This window comes from Erythrolamprus reginae, chromosome 1 (genome assembly GCF_031021105.1).
Source record: "Erythrolamprus reginae isolate rEryReg1 chromosome 1, rEryReg1.hap1, whole genome shotgun sequence".
NCBI lineage: Eukaryota > Metazoa > Chordata > Lepidosauria > Squamata > Dipsadidae > Erythrolamprus > Erythrolamprus reginae.
In genome coordinates this window covers 189264915-189284565 of record NC_091950.1, presented here as the reverse complement: position 1 = coordinate 189284565, position 19651 = coordinate 189264915, and the positions used below count along the sequence as shown (strand labels likewise).

At 39.4% G+C, this 19651-nt stretch overlaps 1 protein-coding gene across 2 annotated transcripts in view; it reads right to left on the bottom strand.

Moving 5' to 3' along the window:
* UBR3 (ubiquitin protein ligase E3 component n-recognin 3) overlaps positions 1-19651 on the bottom strand; it is a 113732-nt gene that overhangs the window by 25832 nt on the left and 68249 nt on the right. For both annotated transcript variants that reach the window (XM_070731718.1, XM_070731719.1), the window contains exons 29-30: positions 18973-19109; positions 13261-13346 (exon numbers count right to left, since the gene is read on the bottom strand). In XM_070731718.1, coding sequence (XP_070587819.1) covers positions 13261-13346; positions 18973-19109 — 223 coding nt within the window. The remainder of the gene's footprint in view (positions 1-13260; positions 13347-18972; positions 19110-19651) is intronic.

Sequence of the window (19651 nt, the reverse complement as noted above, 5' to 3'; positions counted from 1 at the left end):
ATATTTTTTTAATAAACTTTAATAAATAAACATGGTGCATAATAATCTAAATGGTTGCTAAGGGAATGGGAAATTGTAGTTTAGGGGTTTAAAGTGTTAAGGGAAGGCTTGTGATACTATTCATAGCCAAAAATAGTGTATTTACTTCCGCATCTCTACTTCGCGGAAATTCGACTTTCGCGGGCGGTCTTGGAATGCATCCCCCGCGAAAATCGAGGGAACACTGTAGTACCTTAAAGCAGAGCTTGGCATAACCACAGACTGATGTGTCTTTTCTCTGGCTATTTGATACTACAATTTTACACACATAAATTCCCAGCAATTTTTGTCTGCGTTTTTTCTAACAAGCTAGCAAATCATGATTTGCAGGAATGGTACAAAAATTCTAGCATATGGCTAGAAACCTCTTATGAGACCAAGTAAAAACTAGTTTGTTCACTCAATACCATCCACAGTTAATATCAAATAACTTAAAGTATAACTCATTCATATTATTACTATTATTTTTGTGGCTTGATATTACAAAGGGGAACAATGATCAGGGCCACTTCTACTTCTGTTATTGTTATGAGAGCAGTAGTGGCACTGTGGTTAGTATGTAGTACTGCAGGCCACTTCTGCTGACTGCTGCTGACTGCAATTTGGCAGTTCAAATCTGACCAGGCTCAAGGTTGACTCTGCCTTCCATGTTTCTGAGATCGGTAAAATGAGGACCAAAATTGTTGAGGGCAATGCGCTAACTCTGTAAAACCCCACGGAGTAAAACCCTGGGAAGCAGTATATAAGTCTAAGTGCTATTGCTACTATTCCAAACAAACATTGCATGTTGCACACTAAGAAAAAAAACATATTGACCTGTTTCAAGGTAAAATATGCAACTCTCAATACCATGTCCTGCAACTACCAAACAAATCCAAATTGTTGTAAATAAAGAAAACACATACATAAATTAAATTCATTCATTCTTCCGTACAAATTGCATTTACCTTTTTCTTAAAATTTTCTGCAACTTAATATTAAGGTTTAAATTATTGATGGAGCCACTCTTAAAACCTAAAGGCACTTATTTCTAAGTACAAATGCATAGAATTCCATCGGACGGTTATCTTATGGTTGGCTGGCTGGAGAATACTAGGAGTTGAAATCCACAAGTCTTAAAGTTGTCAAGTTTGGGGACCCGACTTACATACTGATTCAGAATAAACCTGTATTTAGTTATACATGACCCCTAAGTAACATAATATACCAAGAAATGTTGCAAGTGAGACCAGGTCTAACATTTGCTTGTGAGATATAGAAGATCTAGCAAGCCCTACTCAGATTACAATATTAGTACCAAAATAGTTTTGCCTAGAGTCCATATGTATAATTGTTATTAAAAAGAAAAAAAAATAAAGTTATATAATAACTTTAAACAAAAATTTAAAAACATTGATTCATGCACTATGTAATTTCATTTTTTCTTTCACCAAACAGAGGAAAAAAGTCAAACATTGCCCCCTAATGGGAACATAGTACTAAAGAAAAAGGGCAAAAAATCTGCCTTCTTTCTTTAAAAGTACTGAATTTGCAATTCTAAAAAAGCATCTATACTTTTTACTAAACCATTAGCATTAGCACTTCAAGTCAGCTAGATGGAAGTTAACAGTGTTCACATCACTAATTTGTGCAATTTTTAGATGAAGATTACACAGGATATTCATCTAAAAATAAAAAGCTGTGTGGTCTTTAGTGGACTCAGCTAGACTAACAACAGATGTTAGATATTTAGAAATTCTTACTGCCATACTATTTTTTCAAGCAGGCCTAAAAAATTTTAATTGTACTTTTATTGTAGAGATTTTACTGTACTTTTAAATTACAATAAAGCCAGTAGTTTGCCAAGTTAAAAAACAAAAGCAATACAACCACACAATTAGATACATCTACACCAGGGGTGGGTCCCTCCCTGTTCGACCAAACTGGTAGCGAGCTGCCGGTGACATGACGATGATGTCACCAAACTGGATTGGTTGATGCCAGTCCGTGAACACCACCTTTTTAAAAAAAAATTTTTTTTTAATTTAATTTTTTTTCTTCTTCTGTGCATGCGCAGAAGCCGAGTTTCCAGCACTGCACAAATGTCACCATTTTTGTTTTGCATCGCTTTTTTAAAAATCAGGGGTTTATGCACTGCGCATGCGTGTGCGCACCGAGGCACAGCTACATGATGCTGGAGGAAGCGAACCGGCATCAAGATCAGATGGAACCCACCCCTGATCTACTAACATATAACTGCTTAGTCACCACTTTGAAACAGAGATGAGCACCACTCTGTACAGTCAGCTACCACTAGGAATCTGCAGGAAGTCCTTTTACCTATACTAGTCCCTTCATTCGGCACTATTGAAACTTAAAATGGACACTGAAAAAAATGTTTTTAGAAGAATCCTAAAAGCTGTTAAGATGTATCTTGAAAAAGTCCATAACATTTCTACAAAGTGGAATAAAACAGCAACAAATGTGATAAATATAGCAACCAATAAATCCAATTAAAATATCAAAGTAACACAGTATAAATGAGCAAAAACCATCTACCATTTTTGGTCAGTATTAATTCTAAATGACACATATAACATAATCCTTGTAAATAATCTGCTTCTTACTCTTAATTCTCTTCTTCCCATCCCTTTACTATTAAGATTAGCTAATGGGCATCCATGCAGTTTTTATGGAACACAAGACAATGCTGCTTAATTAATGTCAAATTTTATCTGGGGCAAAAGTAACAATATTTTGGTGTCTTTAAATTTCAGTCACCAGCAACAGCACAATAGTAGCATTAGTTTGTTACTTAGGAGAATGAACTTATATGGTTTTTGGCTTTTGCGTATAGTGGTATTTATAGGGTGGTCTTAATTATGTTACTTAGTCATATGTAAAACTAATTCAATAACACTCTCTTACTTGAAGGTCTGTAGCTTTGGGCAACAGACTTTACAATGATTTTCAAGAGAGCTGGGATTAGCATGAGACAAGTACAGCTTTGTGGAAAAAGCCATTTACCTATTATCAGCCTTGACCTAATAATATAAACTTTGAGTGATTGCAAAAAGTGATTAAAAATGGAATTATGGAGGCTTAAAGGATGAAAAAAGTTGTTTGACTTCAACCTAAACCACACTATCATATGTAACAAAAAATAGATTTTTCCATATTTCAATGTTTGAACTTTTAAAAATGCATGCTGCACCACTTAGCAAAATTAAAAGAGAAACTTTAAATTAGAAATTAAATTAAATTAAATTATTTAATTAAATTTCAAATGAACATTCACAATCATTTGTTTAATTTCAAAAAAGCATCTCTCTTTTACATTTAAATGTTCATAATTTGGATTCTGTAGACTGCTTTTATTCTTTAATTATAATTAATTTAGTCTTTTATTCTTTAATCTTCTTCCTTCATACGTGTAAATGAGACAAAAGTCAGCTCCTTGAACATCAGGTAGCTAGACAGACAAAAAACAACTCTGATTTTGCAATTATTCCTATAGAGTTTAATTGTTTGCTATTATCCAATATTACATTATTCCCAAGATATGCAATATAAAACATTTTATTATACATTTGTATAATAAAATATTCAAATGTAATACAGTGATACCTCGTCATACAAACTTTTCGAGATACAAACACGGGGTTTAAGATTTTTTTGCCTCTTCTTCCAAAGTATTTTCACCTTACAAACCCCAGCTGCCGCCACTGGGATGTCCCGCCTCCGGACTTCTGTTGCCAACAAAGTCCCCATTTTTGCGCTGCTGGGATTCCCCTGAGGCTCCCCTCCATGGGAAACACCACCTCCGGACTTCCGTGTTTTTGCGATGCTGCAGGGGAATCCCAGCAGCGCTAAAACGAGGGCTTCGCTGGCAACAGAAGTCCGGAGGTGGGGTTTCCCAGCGAGGGGAGCCTCAGTGAAATTGCAGCATCACAAAAACATGGAAGTGTGGAAGTGGGGTTTCCCATGGAGGGGAGCCTCAGGGGAATCCCAGCAGCGCAAAAACGGGCGCTTCAGCTGGCAAAAGAGGTGAGTTTTGGGCTTGCACGCATTAATCACTTTTCCATTGATTCCTATGGGAAACATTGTTTCGTCTTACAAACTTTTCACCTTCCAAACCTCGTCCCGGAACCAATTAAGTTCATAAGACTTGAAAAATCTTCAAGTCAAGCTCAGCATCTGGTTTTTTCATGGGCACCATTAGATTCAAAAGTGATTTTACCTTAATATGCCAAAAAAAAAGAGTTCCACAATCAATATTGGTTGTGATAAAAGATCCTGTGCTATGATTTCATCAATGCTGGAACCGGAGCTCATAAATCACAAATATATTCACCAATGTGACCCCAAATGTTTTAGAGATTACTACATAATCTGTGGAGTCCAAGTCCAATTAATTAATCCAAGTCCAATTAATAAAAAATAAGAAAATAAAATAAGAAAATGCAAGTTGCGCTACAAAGAATTTAATGGCTTATACCGCTGCTGTAGGACTGGTGTATTGAGTCTGAACTAAAGGTCACCTAGAAGTCTGGCTGCAGCAATTTCCCTCAAGGTGAAACGTCTTCAAAACCAGCTAATAATAATAACAACAACAAAAACAACAACAGAGTTGGAAGGGACCTTGGAGGTCTTCTAGTCCAAACCCTTGCTTAGGCAACAAACCCCACACTACTTCAGACAGATGGTTATCCAACATCTGCTTAAAAACTTCCAGTGTCGGGACATTCACAACCTCTGGCATGATCTGTTTTTGACAAACCCATGTTGGCTTTTCATTATTACTTTGTTTGCTTCTAGGTGTTCGTTGACTCATTGCTTGATTATCTTTTCCAAAATCTTCCCTGGTATTAAAGTCAGGCTAATAGATCTGGATCTAGTTTTGTTTTGTTTTGTTTTTCCCTTTCTTGAAGATGGGAACTACATCAGCTTTTTCCAGTCCTCTGGCAATTCCCCGGTGCTCCAGGATCTTTGAAAGATATAGTTTAGCAGTTCTGAGATCTCGTCTGCCAGTTCCTTCAGAACCTTGGGGTGTAATCCATCTGGTCCTGGTGATTTGAATTCGTCTAGGGTGGACAGGTGTTCACTCATTATTTTCTTCCCTATTTTAACTTGTGTTCCTAATGTTTTTTGTGATGCTGTTTTTGATAGGTTGGACTGTTTTTTTTCCCTTTGTGTAAAGACAGATTCTAACATGACTATATCAATGATTAAAAGTCTGGCTGATCCCAGAAAGCTGCTGAATCTGATAAAGGACACTCCTAGCCGCAGTCGTCATTTGAGCCCATAATGGCTTAAATGGCTACACAGGTGGCATGTCCAGCCATATCCGAGGGCACATGAGGCGTTGCCCTATTTCAGTTCTAGTGAACATGCGAATGCTAGCCAACTGATTTTCGGCCTTTTGGAGGTGGGAGGCCATTTTTGCCCTCCCCAGGCAGCTTCAGAAAACCCTCCTCCAAAAGCTGCGCGTATGTGCCAAATGGCAGAATGCCAGAGCCGGACTGCCCCGCCAATGGGATGAAGTGAAGCAATGTCAGTCACTTCCTGGTGGCAGAGTTCAAAGGGTCCGGCAAGGCAGCTATGAGGGCATGCCAAAGGTAAGGGGCTGGGACACCAACAGGGCTGGAGTCAATCTGCAAGTGTGTGACAGGCAACTCCATTTTGCCTGAAACAATGGGTGTTCATTGGGTTCTGGAACCAGGGAAAGGAGAAAAGGAGTTGAGTCTCTCAGCAAGGAGAGCAAGATCTGAAAGGCAGGTGGGCCTGGCCATCGTCTTCCCTTTCTCCATCGGCACCAGGTGCTCACCAGAGCCTTTCGGATCTTGCTCTCCTTGAACAACTGTGGTACAGATAGTCAGGCAGGCAAGTGAGCTGGCCAGCGGCTCCATAGAGAAAGATATCATACCAAAGGCAACAGAACCTGCGAAGAGTCGCCTCTCTGGAACAATCAAAGGGGTGCTGGGACCAGGGCCCCAGTTTGGTGGGTGGGGAAAAAGTGGCTGGGACTAGGGCAAGCATGGCAGGTGGGCCCAACGGCCTGCAGAGCAGCCCAGAGCACATTGCAGAGGGGCCACCCTCCAATGGAGCCCAGCCCAGGCCTTTTGGGTGGGGAGGCTAAGCCCCTCCCTGCCTCTATTTTTAGCTATTTTAACTGTGGTGCAGGCAGGCAGGCGAGTGAGCTGGCTAGTGGCCAGGCACACATAGAATAGATTAGAATCGAATTCTTGATTGACCAAGTGTGATTAGACACTGTTTGATACATATGCTCTCAGGGTACGTAAAAGAAAATATACATTTGTCAAAAATAATGAGGTACAACACTTAATAGTTGTCATAGGGTTCAAATAAGCAATGAAGAAACAATCAATATTAGTAAAAATCTTAAAGACACAAGCAACACGTTACAGTCATAGAGTCATAAGTGGGAGGAAAAGGATGATAGGAATGATGAGAAAAAACTAGTAGAAATAGAAGTGCAGACTTATTAAATAGTTTGACAGTGTTGAGGGAATTATTTGTTTAGCAGAGTGATGGCGTTCGGGAAAAAACTGTTCTTATGTCTAGTTGCCTTGGTGTGCAGTGCTCTGTAGCGATGTTTTGAGGGTAGGAGTTGAAACAATTTATGCCCAGGATGTGAGGGGTCAAATATTTTCCCCACCCTCTTTTTGACTTGTGCAGTATACAGGTCCTCAATGGAAGGCAGGTTGGCAGCAATTGTTTTTTCTGGTTCATGTGCTCAGGGAAGCAGTAGCAGCAGCAGCAGCAAAAGCAGAGAAAAGGACAGGGCATGCAAGGGAATCCCGGGAGGAGAGCACGTTGCTCCTGTCCTTCCATCCTGCAGTTGCTGATGCTTTTCTGGGATGGCGGGGCTGCCCACTAGAAATGCTGGGAACTGGCTTAGATGCACAGCGGCAGCATTTGCTGGCTGGGTGGCCACCTGCCCTGCCCTCTGCTCCTTCCTCAGCTCGGTGGCAGCAGGCATGGCAGGGCGGGGCAGGGCTGCCATTTTTGGCACACAAGAAAAAGCTTTGCCATCACTGATTTAAGCACTCAAAAAAAAAAAAAAAGATGAATCCAGAAATATCTCCAGGGAGTGCTTCTGCTCCTTTCGAACCAATGTCTTCTCTTTTTCTTGTTTCTGAGAATACTGAAAATACATTGTGTTCCAAATCTCAGCTATGCCTCGAGGATTAAGCTTTATATAGAACCATTCAGACTGACATTTAGCTCACTGTCCTTTTCATAGTGTCTCAGCATCAGTAGTTGCATTAATCATTCCTAATTTTACCTCCCAACACACAGCTGTCCTCTTACATCTGCTTAAACAACACTTGACCTATTTGCTCCTACATCTTCAAAGACACCTGCTGCTATAAGACTTCATCTGAAACATCACATTTCGTATTCAATCAACAAATTTTGCAGTTGTATGATTAACACAGAACACTGTGTTCAGACCCAAGACAGACACTTCATTAACCAAAATTCAAGGATAGAATGAGAGGTGAGGGGGAATAAAAAGATACAAGAGTTTTAATTGCACTAGGGAGAACAACAATATCTAAATATCAATAAATTGCACGCAATGCTTCTTATTGATCTAAGCATAAATGTACTACAAACCTTTTTAACTCTTAGAAGAAGATGGGGTGAATCTGCCAAATCAGAATGAGGGCTTCTATTCATTATGTCAAGTATAGTGGTACCTCTACTTAAGAACTTTTCTAGATAAGAACCGGGTGTTCAAGATTTTTTTGCCTCTTCTTAAGAACCATTTTCCACTTAAAAACCCGAGGCCGGAAAAATTTCCCAGGAAATTTGAGAGCGACACGAAAGCCCGGCCAGTTTCCTGCCATTCCCCCTGAGTTTCTCTCTCTGTATGGAAGGCAGCCTCGCGCCGGGTGTATGGGAGACGCATGCTCCTCATTGCCACCTCAAAGTCTCTCTCTCTTTTTTTTAAGCCTTAAAGTTTTGGATTTTTTTTTAATTCCCCTCACCTCACCTTCTTCCTCCAGCAGCGACTGTCCTCCTCCTCCTCTTCTTCCTCCTCCTGCTTCCACCCAAATTCCAAGCTTTTATTTCTTTCCTAATGGGTTTGCACGTATTATTTGTTTTTACATTAATTCCTATGGGAAAAATTGCTTCTACTTACAAACTTTTCTACTTAAGAACCTGGTCACGGAACGAATTAAGTTCTCAAGTAGAGGTATCACTGTATACTGAGAGGTAAACAACTACTATAGAGATTTTTTTAGCGAAGTGCTAGATTTTTTTTTAATCCCAATGACATCCTGCATTATCTTCCAAAGCCTCTGGGTAGGCTGTGCCTTGAATAAGTAGGAAGTGAGAAAACAAAGAAAGGAAATTAGCCTATTTTGGATGCAACAGTAACAGTAATTATGCGATATCATGATTCCATGTACGAAGGTCTTCTGTATTTCTCAAGCAAAGAGCTATACTTGATTTTGAGGAGTAAGCTAAGAACTATCGTCCCCAAAGAAAAGATGGAGACAGGACAAAACTAAATATTTATTTATTGGATTTGTATGCCGCCCCTCTCCAGAGACGATTATGCTATCGATAATGCCGAAACCTCCCACATTTTCCCCCTAGAATTATTTTGACCCAATGGCCATGCTTGGTCTTTTGGGTGGTGTGCTGGGGATAGCAATACAATGGAAGGGTAGGCTACAAAACATAAAAAGCAAAATGGATGCTATATTTATGTAGCTGCAATGCAAAGTTTTATCATTTTTTTTTATAGCTGATGAACAAAAAGTATTACGTCATTATTTAGGTAAACCAACAAGCTGTATCTGCCTGTATGCTCGCCTTCCTTTAATCAGCTGCAAAATGATTAGACCAGTGTTTCCCAACCTTGGCCACTTGAAGATATGTGGACTTCAACTCCCAGAATTCCCCAGCCAGCAAATGCTGGCTGGGGAATTCTGGGAGTTGAAGTCCAGATATCTTCAAGTGGCCAAGGTTGGGAAACACTGGATTAGACGTTCCCAATTTTAGTACTATTACATCTGAAGTATTAGAACTGTTTAAGATACCTCTGATTCATTAATCATGATTATAGGCTTATTTCAACAAAGCACTTTAAATGTGACTTCCTGATATGGCCTTTTCCAGATATTTTGGACTATAATAACCAGTGGCAATAGCCACCATGACCAATGGCAAAGGAATGACACGAATTATATTCTGAAATACAACTCATTATGTTAACGTGTCAGATAGTAAACACAAGTGACTTTTTAGTTAAACTTTGTGTTTCCTCATGTCTTTGTGAACCCAAAACAACCCACAGATCGGCATTTCCGGAAACTGGGTCCAGTACTTCAAACCTATGTATGTCTCCAATTACCCAAAACACAAACTGGGATAAATCTGAAGTCTGGGTTATATAGTTAAGCACAAATTTGGATTACTGTATACCATTTTCCTTCCAGGGTACAATTTAACCAAGTAAGTCAGGATGACAGTGAAAATAGTTCTTCCAATCAAAAGATTGACAAAACAAATTATCCGTGATATAATCCTGGATCAAAGTTCTGACCTTATTCAGACAAAAAAGAAATTATTATCTCTCCTAGTTATGTCTCAAAATTAATACAATTACTTGTTTAAAGATTAAGAATGTGTTTCTACATTTGTAGTTTTCCTCATGATCTCTCTTATGTCCTAGGATTTGCATTTATTTATTATTTATTTATTCAATTTTTATGCCGCCCTTCTCCTTAGACTCAGGGCGGCTTACAACATGTTAGCAATAGCACTTTTTTAACAGAGCTAGGCTATTGCCCCAACAATCCGGGTCCTCATTTTACCCACCTCGGAAGGATGGAAGGCTGAGTCAACCTTGAGCCGGTGATGAGATTTGAACCACTGACCTTCAGATCTACAAGTCAGCTTCAATGGCCTGCAGTACAGCACTCTACCTGCTGCGCCACCCCGGCTCATTTTATTACCTAACTGTGTAGAGCAGAACGCTGATTGGTTCTCCCCAGCCAGAGCTCCCTATTTAAACAGGAGCCGTTGGCTGGACAGTTGCTGAAGTTTCACTTACACTAATAAAGAGCTGTTTTCATTAAGCCTGCTTCCTGTCTCTTAGGTACCAGAACTCAACATTGGCAACGAGGATGGGATACTAAAGAGCAGCTACGAAGCAAGCCAGCTTGGCTGAAAGGGAAGCGTAGGACATTTTAGGCACCTAATTCAAACAGCCGACTAGCAAGCTGTCATGTCATCTTTCTATTCACCGACTCCGTTCAATCCTACCAAGGAGAATGGGGGGGTCCTACATGACGAAATTTTGCTGCTTCCTTGAAGCCAAAGACTTTCAAGGCCTCTGGGATAACAGGAAGCGAGCAATGTTCCTGAGACATTACGGGCATGAAGTCTTCAACATGGCTGTGTCCCTAGCGGAACCGACGCCAGTGGAAATGCTCCCATGGCGATCACTTGAAAATCTACTACAGATACACTATGCTCCGGTACCTTCAAAAGTGGTCAGAAGGCACGAAAGAAAGATTTAAAGTAGCTAAAATATTATAAGTTTGACCATGCAAAAAATTAATTTGAAATTGTATCATGTGGTAATAGTGAATATGTTATTACCAAAGTAATCTGTTATTTAAATTGAATTTGGAGAACAGATATGTAAAGCAATGCACGATTCAATGGCCAAAAATTTTGAGGCATAATGCTGGAGCAATGGGAATACAGCTGGGCAAAGAGTTTAAAATTTACCTTGAACTAGTATTTAAAATAATTTTTGCTGATATTTAACACCTAATGAATTGTCAAAGATTTATAAAGATACTTCAAATGTATCTTGGAAATAAAAGCATGTGGAAGGAATTTTCTATTAACTTTGGTAGACTTGTGACAAAGTAAAGAAATAGTAGGATAAGAGTAATATTTTAATATAGAAAATTATTAATATAAATACATAAATTAAACCCAAGATTTTTATTCTAGGGTTAATGGACAAAAAGCCTAAAAATATTTGGAACTTTGTTGCTAGAACATGATAGAACAAGAAGATATGGTCAAATTAACAGCTTTACTCAACAATAATACATATAACTATCTGGAACTCATTTCTGGATTTTGCATTTTGAGATAGAAAAAAAAGAAACCATGACTTTGTGATTTACTGATTAGGCAAATGTTTTTGTTAGAGAAATGTCTAGTTAGTTAGTTAGTTAGTTAGTTAGTTAGTTAGTTAGTTAGTTAGTTAGTTAGTTAGTTAGTTAGTTAGTTAGATAATCAGTCAGTTAGTTTGTTTGTTTAATTTGACTTCTATGCCGCCAAATCCCAAAGGAATTAGGGAGGCTTACAAAATATATAATAAATACAAAAAAATATGTGAAATAAGAAGGCTAGTATATTGTAATATATTCCTTTTACTGAACTGAAAAGTTAATGCTTTTTTCCTTTCTATCCTTCATTTTTCTCTTTCCCTTTTCCCACAATTTTCATTTTCATTTTATACTTTTAATATGTTTAATAAAATTATACAGTGGTCCCTCGATCATCGCGAGGGTTCCGTTCCAGGACCCCAAGCGATGATCGATTTTTCGCGAAGTAGCGGTGCGGAAGTAAAAACACCATCTGAGCATGCGCAGATGGTGTTTTTACTTCCACCGTCGCCCGCCCTTCGCCCGCCCACCCCGTTGCTCGCGCCTGGGGTTTCCCCGCGCGCGTGCCGCCCGCCCGCCCACGCCGTTGCTGGGGCCGCTTCCCAGCTGGGAAGCGGAGCTGGGATGTCCCCAAGCGCGCGCGCGTTGCTGGGGCCGCTTCCCAGCTGGGAAGCGGAGCTGGGGTTTCCCCAAGCGCGCGCACACCGCCCGCCCGCCCACGCTGTTGCTGGGGCCGCTTCCCAGCTGGGAAGCGGAGCTGGGGTGTCCCCGCGCGTGCCGCCCGCCCGCCCACGCCGTTGCTTGCGCCGCCGCTGGGGTCTTACCGGGGCAAGAGGGGGAAGACCCAGGGAAGCCGCCCAGCAGCTTATCTGCCCGGCGGGAAACTCCACCATCTACGCATGCGTGGCCATAGAAAAAAAGGCACGCATGCGCAGATGGTGGAGTTTACTTCCGGGTTGAAAACTCGCGAAATAGCCCTTTCGCGATGCTCGAGGACGCGAAACTCGAGGGATCACTGTATTATCAACATTGAACTGAACCTGGCAGAAGCCATCTTGCTATTTCCTCAGTTGCCACACAGAAAGGGGAGGTGGTTGGAATGCCTCACTAGACCACAGAGAGCTTTCTCGTGAGAACCAAGGTCACCTCCACCGATAATAGATAAGATTGGAAAAGGAGTGCCTAGATAGCCAGCCAATTGCCTTAATTGGCCAACATGACCTGTGACACTCTGGGATGGGTTTATTTCCTATTTTAATTATACTGAAACTGCTGGAACTATTCAGAGTTGATTTCCCTTTAACTCGTGCCAATATGACGTACTCAATAAAGAAGTCCTTTAAGGTGGATTTAATTCTCAGGAATCTGATTTGCTTGAGTTCATTAGTTTGAACCTTGACATATATTAGATAAAACAATACTGTGGCAAGATTTTTCTCCCCTTTCCCAGCAAACTTCAGCACAATGTTTGTGTATGTAATTCTGTTGAAGAGAAATTTGTTTCTCTTAATTATCATATTAAGGGACAGATAAATGTGACTGTCAGGGCCAAGTGACTGTGGTAAGACATGAAAATGTGGATTTTTCTCTTTCAAAAAAAGTGAAGTTCAGTTAGGAAAAAGATAAAAAGGGATACATTTTTAAAAAGTATATAATTAAAGGATGTTTTTTATCCATGTATTGATGAGTCAGCCAGCTACTGTTCTGTCCCCTTCTTATCCAACAGAGAGCAATTTCAAAGTCAGGTTGAAGATCAAATAATACCTAGCAAACAAAAATCACCTCGTTTTCTTGATCAGTAATTCAAGGAGTGTTTTTGTTAAGGATTATTTCACGTTGGAAATTTGATGTGCAATTTATATTCAGCAATGTTCTTGATTTGTACAGAAAGCACTTTCTTGAGGACAAAGAAACTGTACAAAAGTTTAAGCAAGTAAACAACTAATGGATACAATCAAATTTTACAAAGATTGCTTGAATTATTTTAAGTTGACTCTAATAAGAATAAATTAAATAAAATTAATTTAGATAAAATTAGCTAAATTATATAGACTCTAGATGTACATACGTAAACAGGATCTCTTTCCAGCTGTGCTTGCACCCCCTAGGCACAAGTTGCCTCCCCGGTGAACCAGTTCAAGTTCCAAGTTTGTCCTGAATAAACATAAAGGGAATAGTCTTATTTCAATTAACTCATCAACTCACCATCCAGTTATATCATTAAATTACTGCCCAGCTTCCCACAGCTCTTGACCTTGGGGGGAGGGGGGTTAAAAGGGCAACTACAAAACTGCTGCTTTACGCTGCATCCCCTAGTTCAGGGTAAAGGTAGTCCTGGTGGCTCAGTGGTTAAAGTGGTCAGAATGTAGCATTGCAAGGAGACACTATCCACACTATCCACGATCCTGATGAGGCTAAAACTGGACTCAGCCTTCCATTCTTCCAAGGTCAGTAAAATGAAGACTCAAATTGTTTGGGAAAATATGTAAATAATGCATCAACACTGTCCAGAGAGTGCTGTAAAGTGCTCTGGGGCAGTGTGTAAGTCTAAATGCTATTTCTAAATCCTACAGGGTGCGTTCCAAAAGTAATGCAATTGAATTTCCTGCGCCACTCCTATTGGTCGGAGTGGGACTGAAGCACTTGGAGTAGGTGAGGGCGACACTAAGCTTTGCCGCGAAACTGGTCTCAGTGCTCTCCAAGCTGTGGAAGCGGCAAGATGTCAGTTATTGTAAACCTCTGTGCGCCGACCATGTCACAAAAAAAATGGAATCGGAAATTTCAAGTGAACTTTTGCAACGTATAGAATTTAACCTTATTATTTGGACAACGTCATCACTGGTGATGAAACCTGGGTTTTTTGAATATGACCCAGAAACAAAACGCCAAAGCTCTGAGTGGCACACCGACCAGTCCCTCAAGCTCAAAAAGGCAAGAATGAGCAAATAAAAAGTGAAAACAATGCTCATTTTCTTTTTCAACAGTAAAGGAGTGGTCCATAAGGAGTTTGTTCCTCAAGGACAGACAGTTAACGCTGCCTACTATGTGGACGTGCTGGAAAGACTTCGAAAAAGGGTAATCAAGACGAAAAAAGACATCTCCGCTCCCTGGCAACTCCATCACAACAACGTGCCTTGCCACAACATGCTACGAGTCTGCGAGTTCCTGGTCAAACACCATGTCCCAACGCTGCCCCATCCCCCCTATAGTCCTGATGTCGCCCCAGCAGACTTCTTTTTATTCCCTTGGATTAAGGCAGCCCTGAAAGGAACCCGTTTTTCGTCCATAGAAGAGATCCAATCAGCCATGACGAAGACCTTCTGAGAGGTCCCTGAAGACGCCTTCCAGGGCGTGTACTGGTCATGGCAGAGTCGCTGGAAAAAATGTGTAGAGGCCCAAGGACAGTACTTTGAAGAATTTTAAGTGGTTGTGCAAATCGGTTCAATAAATTACTTTTAAAAAAATAATTGCATTACTTTTGGAATGCACCCTGTATTATCAAGATAAAAGAAATTTGGTACCCTACAAATGTGGACTTTTAACTCATCCAGCTGCTGTACAAATGAGTGGCAGATGGTAACTGAAATCAGGAAACATTTGCTGGGTACCAGATTGCCCATCCCTGAGATACAGCATAGCTAATCCAAATAATGTAAAGCACTTGGAAGGATTTCATTGAATATAAACTATTTTGCAAAAATTCCAGTGGCATATGTCAGGAAAGAACTCTTTTTGTACAAAATGTTTGTTAAAACATATTCACATTACTAAAATAGTAGCATTTCAAATAATAATATTCCTAAGTTTGCAGCTTATGTCACTATTTTTTTTTGAAGGAATGCTTTAATCCTCCTTACATTGAGAAAAAGCAATTTAACAGTGAAAATGTTTGGGCTCTGAGCTCCATCTGGTTGCTGCTGATAAGGCCAGCCACATGACTAGGGAATTTTCCACTCTTCAGGCAATTTGCAGCACTCGCTGAATTTCTAAAAACTTAACAGCAAAGCTGTGACACAGATTTCATATTAGTGAACAGGGAAAAAAAAGATGCAAATCGCACCTTAGATCACTAGATGAATATTAAAATATTTATTTCCTGAAATCTCTTCAGTTTTCTTTAAAGGAATGGTAACTCACTGTTCCATAGAAAGAGAGATTATTGATCCCTGAAAAATAACAAAAGGTGGCCCCTGTCCTTGAAAAGCACTGCACAGAAAGAGATGAGTGAGAAGGGGAAAGGAAAACAAAGCTTTTTCAAAGAAAAAATAAACAGGGCTATGCTCTCTCAACTGAGCTCATAAGAGTGGCCCTGCTTTAGAGGTGGGTTCCTACCAGCTCAGACCAGTTCTATAGAACTGTTAGTAAGCTGGCAGCCTGGGTTGCCGGAACCAGCAGTGACCCAGGCCTGCCTTGCCCTTGAGCCAATTCTCTCAGTGGCACCACACATGGGGGCATCTTGTTTTTTGCTTCTGCACATGCATCGCGTCTCCGCGGCATTAGCAGAATCCGGAACCCACGCCTGCCCTGCTTTCTGTCATTCTCTCTGCTGTTGTCAAATGGCTGTTAGACGTTAACTACGGGAGAACAGAGCTTGGGACGGTCCATTTTGCCCTGTGTTCTCTTCAGTCCTTTTGCCTTCCCCCCAAAAAGCTTTCTTCTATAATCAGAGCAACATATTTACACGATAATTTCTGGATATATTTTTTTTCAATACAGTAGATCAGCTGTGTCAAATTTGTGGTGTCACATTGTCATCATCATCATCATCATCATCATCATATTATTATTATTATTATTATTATTATTATTATTATTATTATTATTATTTATTAGATTTGTATGCCGCCCCTCTCCGCAGACTAGGGATGGCTCACAACAGTGATAAAAACAATACATAATGACAAATCTAATAATTAGAATTTAAAATAGCAATTACCGTATATACTCGAGTATAAGCCGACCCGAGTATAAGCCGAGGCACCAGTTTTGCCACAAAAAAACTGGGAAAACTTATTGACCCGAGTATAAGCCGAGGTTAGAAAATGCAGTGGCTACTGGTAACTTATAAAAATGGAAACCAATAAAATTACATTAATTGAAATATCAGAAGATTACATGTTTTAGAATATTTATTTTAAAGAAAACCAGTAAACTAGCTCTGTAAATTTAAAACAGGATTCCTTCTCATCATCTCATCATTAATTGGATTTACATTATTGTTCTGTTTTTATATATGCTGTGAGCCACCCTGAGTCCTTGGAGAGGGGCAGCATACAGATCCAGTTAATTAAATAAATAAATAAATAAATAAATAAATAAATAAATCTGTATATCCAAACAGAGCTTCAGCATTAGCTGCTGTGAGGTTATTAGCATAGAAAACCAGGTAGGTAGGTAGGTAGGTAGGTAGGTAGGTAGGTAGGTAGATGATAGATAGATAGATAGATAGATAGATAGATAGATAGATAGATAGATAGATAGATGATAGACAGACAGACAGACAGACAGACAGACAGACAGACAGACAGACAGACTAGTGAGACAAGCAAAACTTGCAAAACACAGACAGCTCTTGTGGTTTTGTATCCTAAATATGCAGGTCCTATTAAGAATCAAACTCATTTTTAAAATATGTAAAATGCTTCCCCTCATACTTGTTAATTGAAACTTGCTCTCAAACCCACTTTATAAAAGGCAACTTTTAAAGATCCACAAACACACTTTAGGAATTCCTGTCTAGCTCTTGCCTTATTAGTTCCTATCCAAGCAAGGATAGCAACTACCACAAAATACCATTTCTTAAACAGTTTAAATCCTTTCAAAGGAGGGGGAGGAGAATCTGACAGCAGGGGGCCTTTTTAATCCAACTAAGGGCAATGCAGAGAGAGCAAGGAATGGTTACTGTAAACCTGTTGACAAATACACACAGAGAGTAAACAAAAAAAAGCCTCTGGGTTTCAGCAAGAGGTAGCTGGCTTTTTTCACGGTGGGGGGGAGAGGGGGCATACACACACACACGACCTCACCGGCTTTCCATTGCTTTTTTCCCCTCTCGGTTGGAGCACATGGCTGGCTCCTTTGCTTGAGCCAGGGAGAGGAAGAACCAGCCCGACCCCTCCCACAGCTCCTACGGCAAGCGAGAGGGGGAAAAAGCTGGTGCCTCCTCGCTCTGGCTCAAGCAATGGCGCCCTCTGGTGGTGACTTTGTCAATGACCCGAGTATAAGCCGAGGTTGTGTTTTTCAGCCCATTTTTTGGACTGAAAAACTCGGCTTATACTCGAGTATATACGGTATGCATATAAAAAATCTAAAAGAGAAACCACAGTAAATAAAAACTTACACACAGTCATATTGTGCACAGAAACTACATAGGCAAAGGGAAAGTGTCTCAATTCCCCCAAGTTTGACGACAGAGATGGGTTTTGAGGAGTTTATGAAAGGCAAGGAGGGTGGGGGCAGTCCTAATCTCTGGGGTGAGCTGATTCCAGAGGGCCAGGGCTGCCACAGAGAAGGCTCTTCCCCTGGGTCCCGCCAGACAACATTGTTTAGTCGACGGGACCCAGAGAAGACCAACTCTGTGGGACCTAACTGGTCGCTGGGATTCGTGCGGCATATGATATATCATCCAGCCCAGGAGTCACGAATTTGACTCCTCCTGCAGTAGAACTATCCCTCACATCTATATAATGATTTTGAATGTGTGGGACCAACTACCACTTTTTTTAGGATAAACAAGTAATGAAACATTGAACTTTCCAAAACATTTCTAGGAGCATTCTTATAAATTTATATATTATTCAGATAATGAAAACTATCCTGTACTTAAAGCACTATAAACTCATTCCTGGTATTCCAGCACTGTTAACACGTTTTGTAGAATTCATTTTTTCTTTTTGCAAAGGGTTGGAGTATCTGACCTTTAAAAGATGTGAAGTCCAATCACACTAAAAAGAACTTTTTGAAACCTTTTAAGAAAAATCGCAGTGTATGAATAAGTAACAATAACACACACCCCTCAATAAAGTAATTTAGTTCTTATTATTTCTACAAAGGTCAAAGTGTACAAGCATTCATCAGCTTAGAAAAATCACGGTTCTTCATAACTTTACTGTCTTCTTGAAGGCTCAAGAAAAGGTAACTATCTTCCTGAAATACTCACATGCATTAATAACTCTGATGTATCATGGACAGACTATGTGCCCTGAGATATTCTACTGACTTTCAAAGTAACTAGCAGTGTCCAAAAAAAAAATATCACCATGGCAAGAAAAGTAACCAAGCATGCATTCTAATGCTATAGCCTAAGAATTAATAGAAATCGGAATTTGCAATTTTAAAAACTGAACATTATCAAGCTGCAATTGTGATAACAATATATATTTTCCCTGCAATTGTATCTACCCAGGGAAGATTTTCCAGAGTCAAAGGAATCTTTAATAGAATCCTCTGAGACATACTATACAGCTGTTCATCTTAGTTACCAGAATCTTGGGTGACTCACAAAAAGCAATAAAATAAAATAAAAACTATACAAAATATTTGAACAATACTTTGAGGATAAAATAGAAAAATTAAAGAAAGTGTCCATGACACAGTCTGATAAAATTCTTCTGAATGGTTTTCAGTTTTTATTACCAAAGTTATGTGGAAAATGCTTGGTAAGTTCCTCAATTCCCGTTTATTCATTGTTGTGCCCACATTTCCTCATACCCTAAACTTGTAGGTTGAGGATTGTCCATTAAGGCAACTGAAGCAATCTTTAGAATAGTGTTTTACCCACCTGGCTACCGAGTACATGAAAAGAAAATCATTGTCTGGTGATCCAGGAGTCTTGCTGTAGTCAGTGTATTTTTTCTGGGTAGTATTTTTGATATCTTTCATCACTGACTCCATTTCTTTACTTAAATTGGTTTCTGACTGTTAAAGAAAAGAGGACTTGAATTTATTTAGCAAAATGAATATTAATAATAGAAAAAACACAGAGAATGAGTTCTGCAAATATAAGGCAATGAACTATTAAACAGAACTATACAATATTACATTACATCTTAACAGAGGGATGCCCAACAAACTCTTAGCCATTCATTAAAGTATTCATTGACAGAGAGGTTTTAAACAAACACTTCCAACATGCTAGCCTTTCATTAAGATTAGATATATTAATATTTTATTGTATAATTGTTTTTGAAATCAGCTCAAATGATAGAATATAAAACAAACTTCACTTTAATTAAAAATAGGCTATATTCTTTTAAAAGTTAAGCAGTACAAAGTAAAAAGAAATAGAAAAAAACTAAAAAGTCAGACCATATTAATCAGTATTGTAATATCTGCTCAAAAATATGTAATTGTAATTTATTTCCAGATAGATTTGGATTAATTGGAGCCTAAAGCTTATAAATTAAAGTGTATTTTTAAATGTCAAAATATAAAAACTACACATAAAAGTTATGATCAAA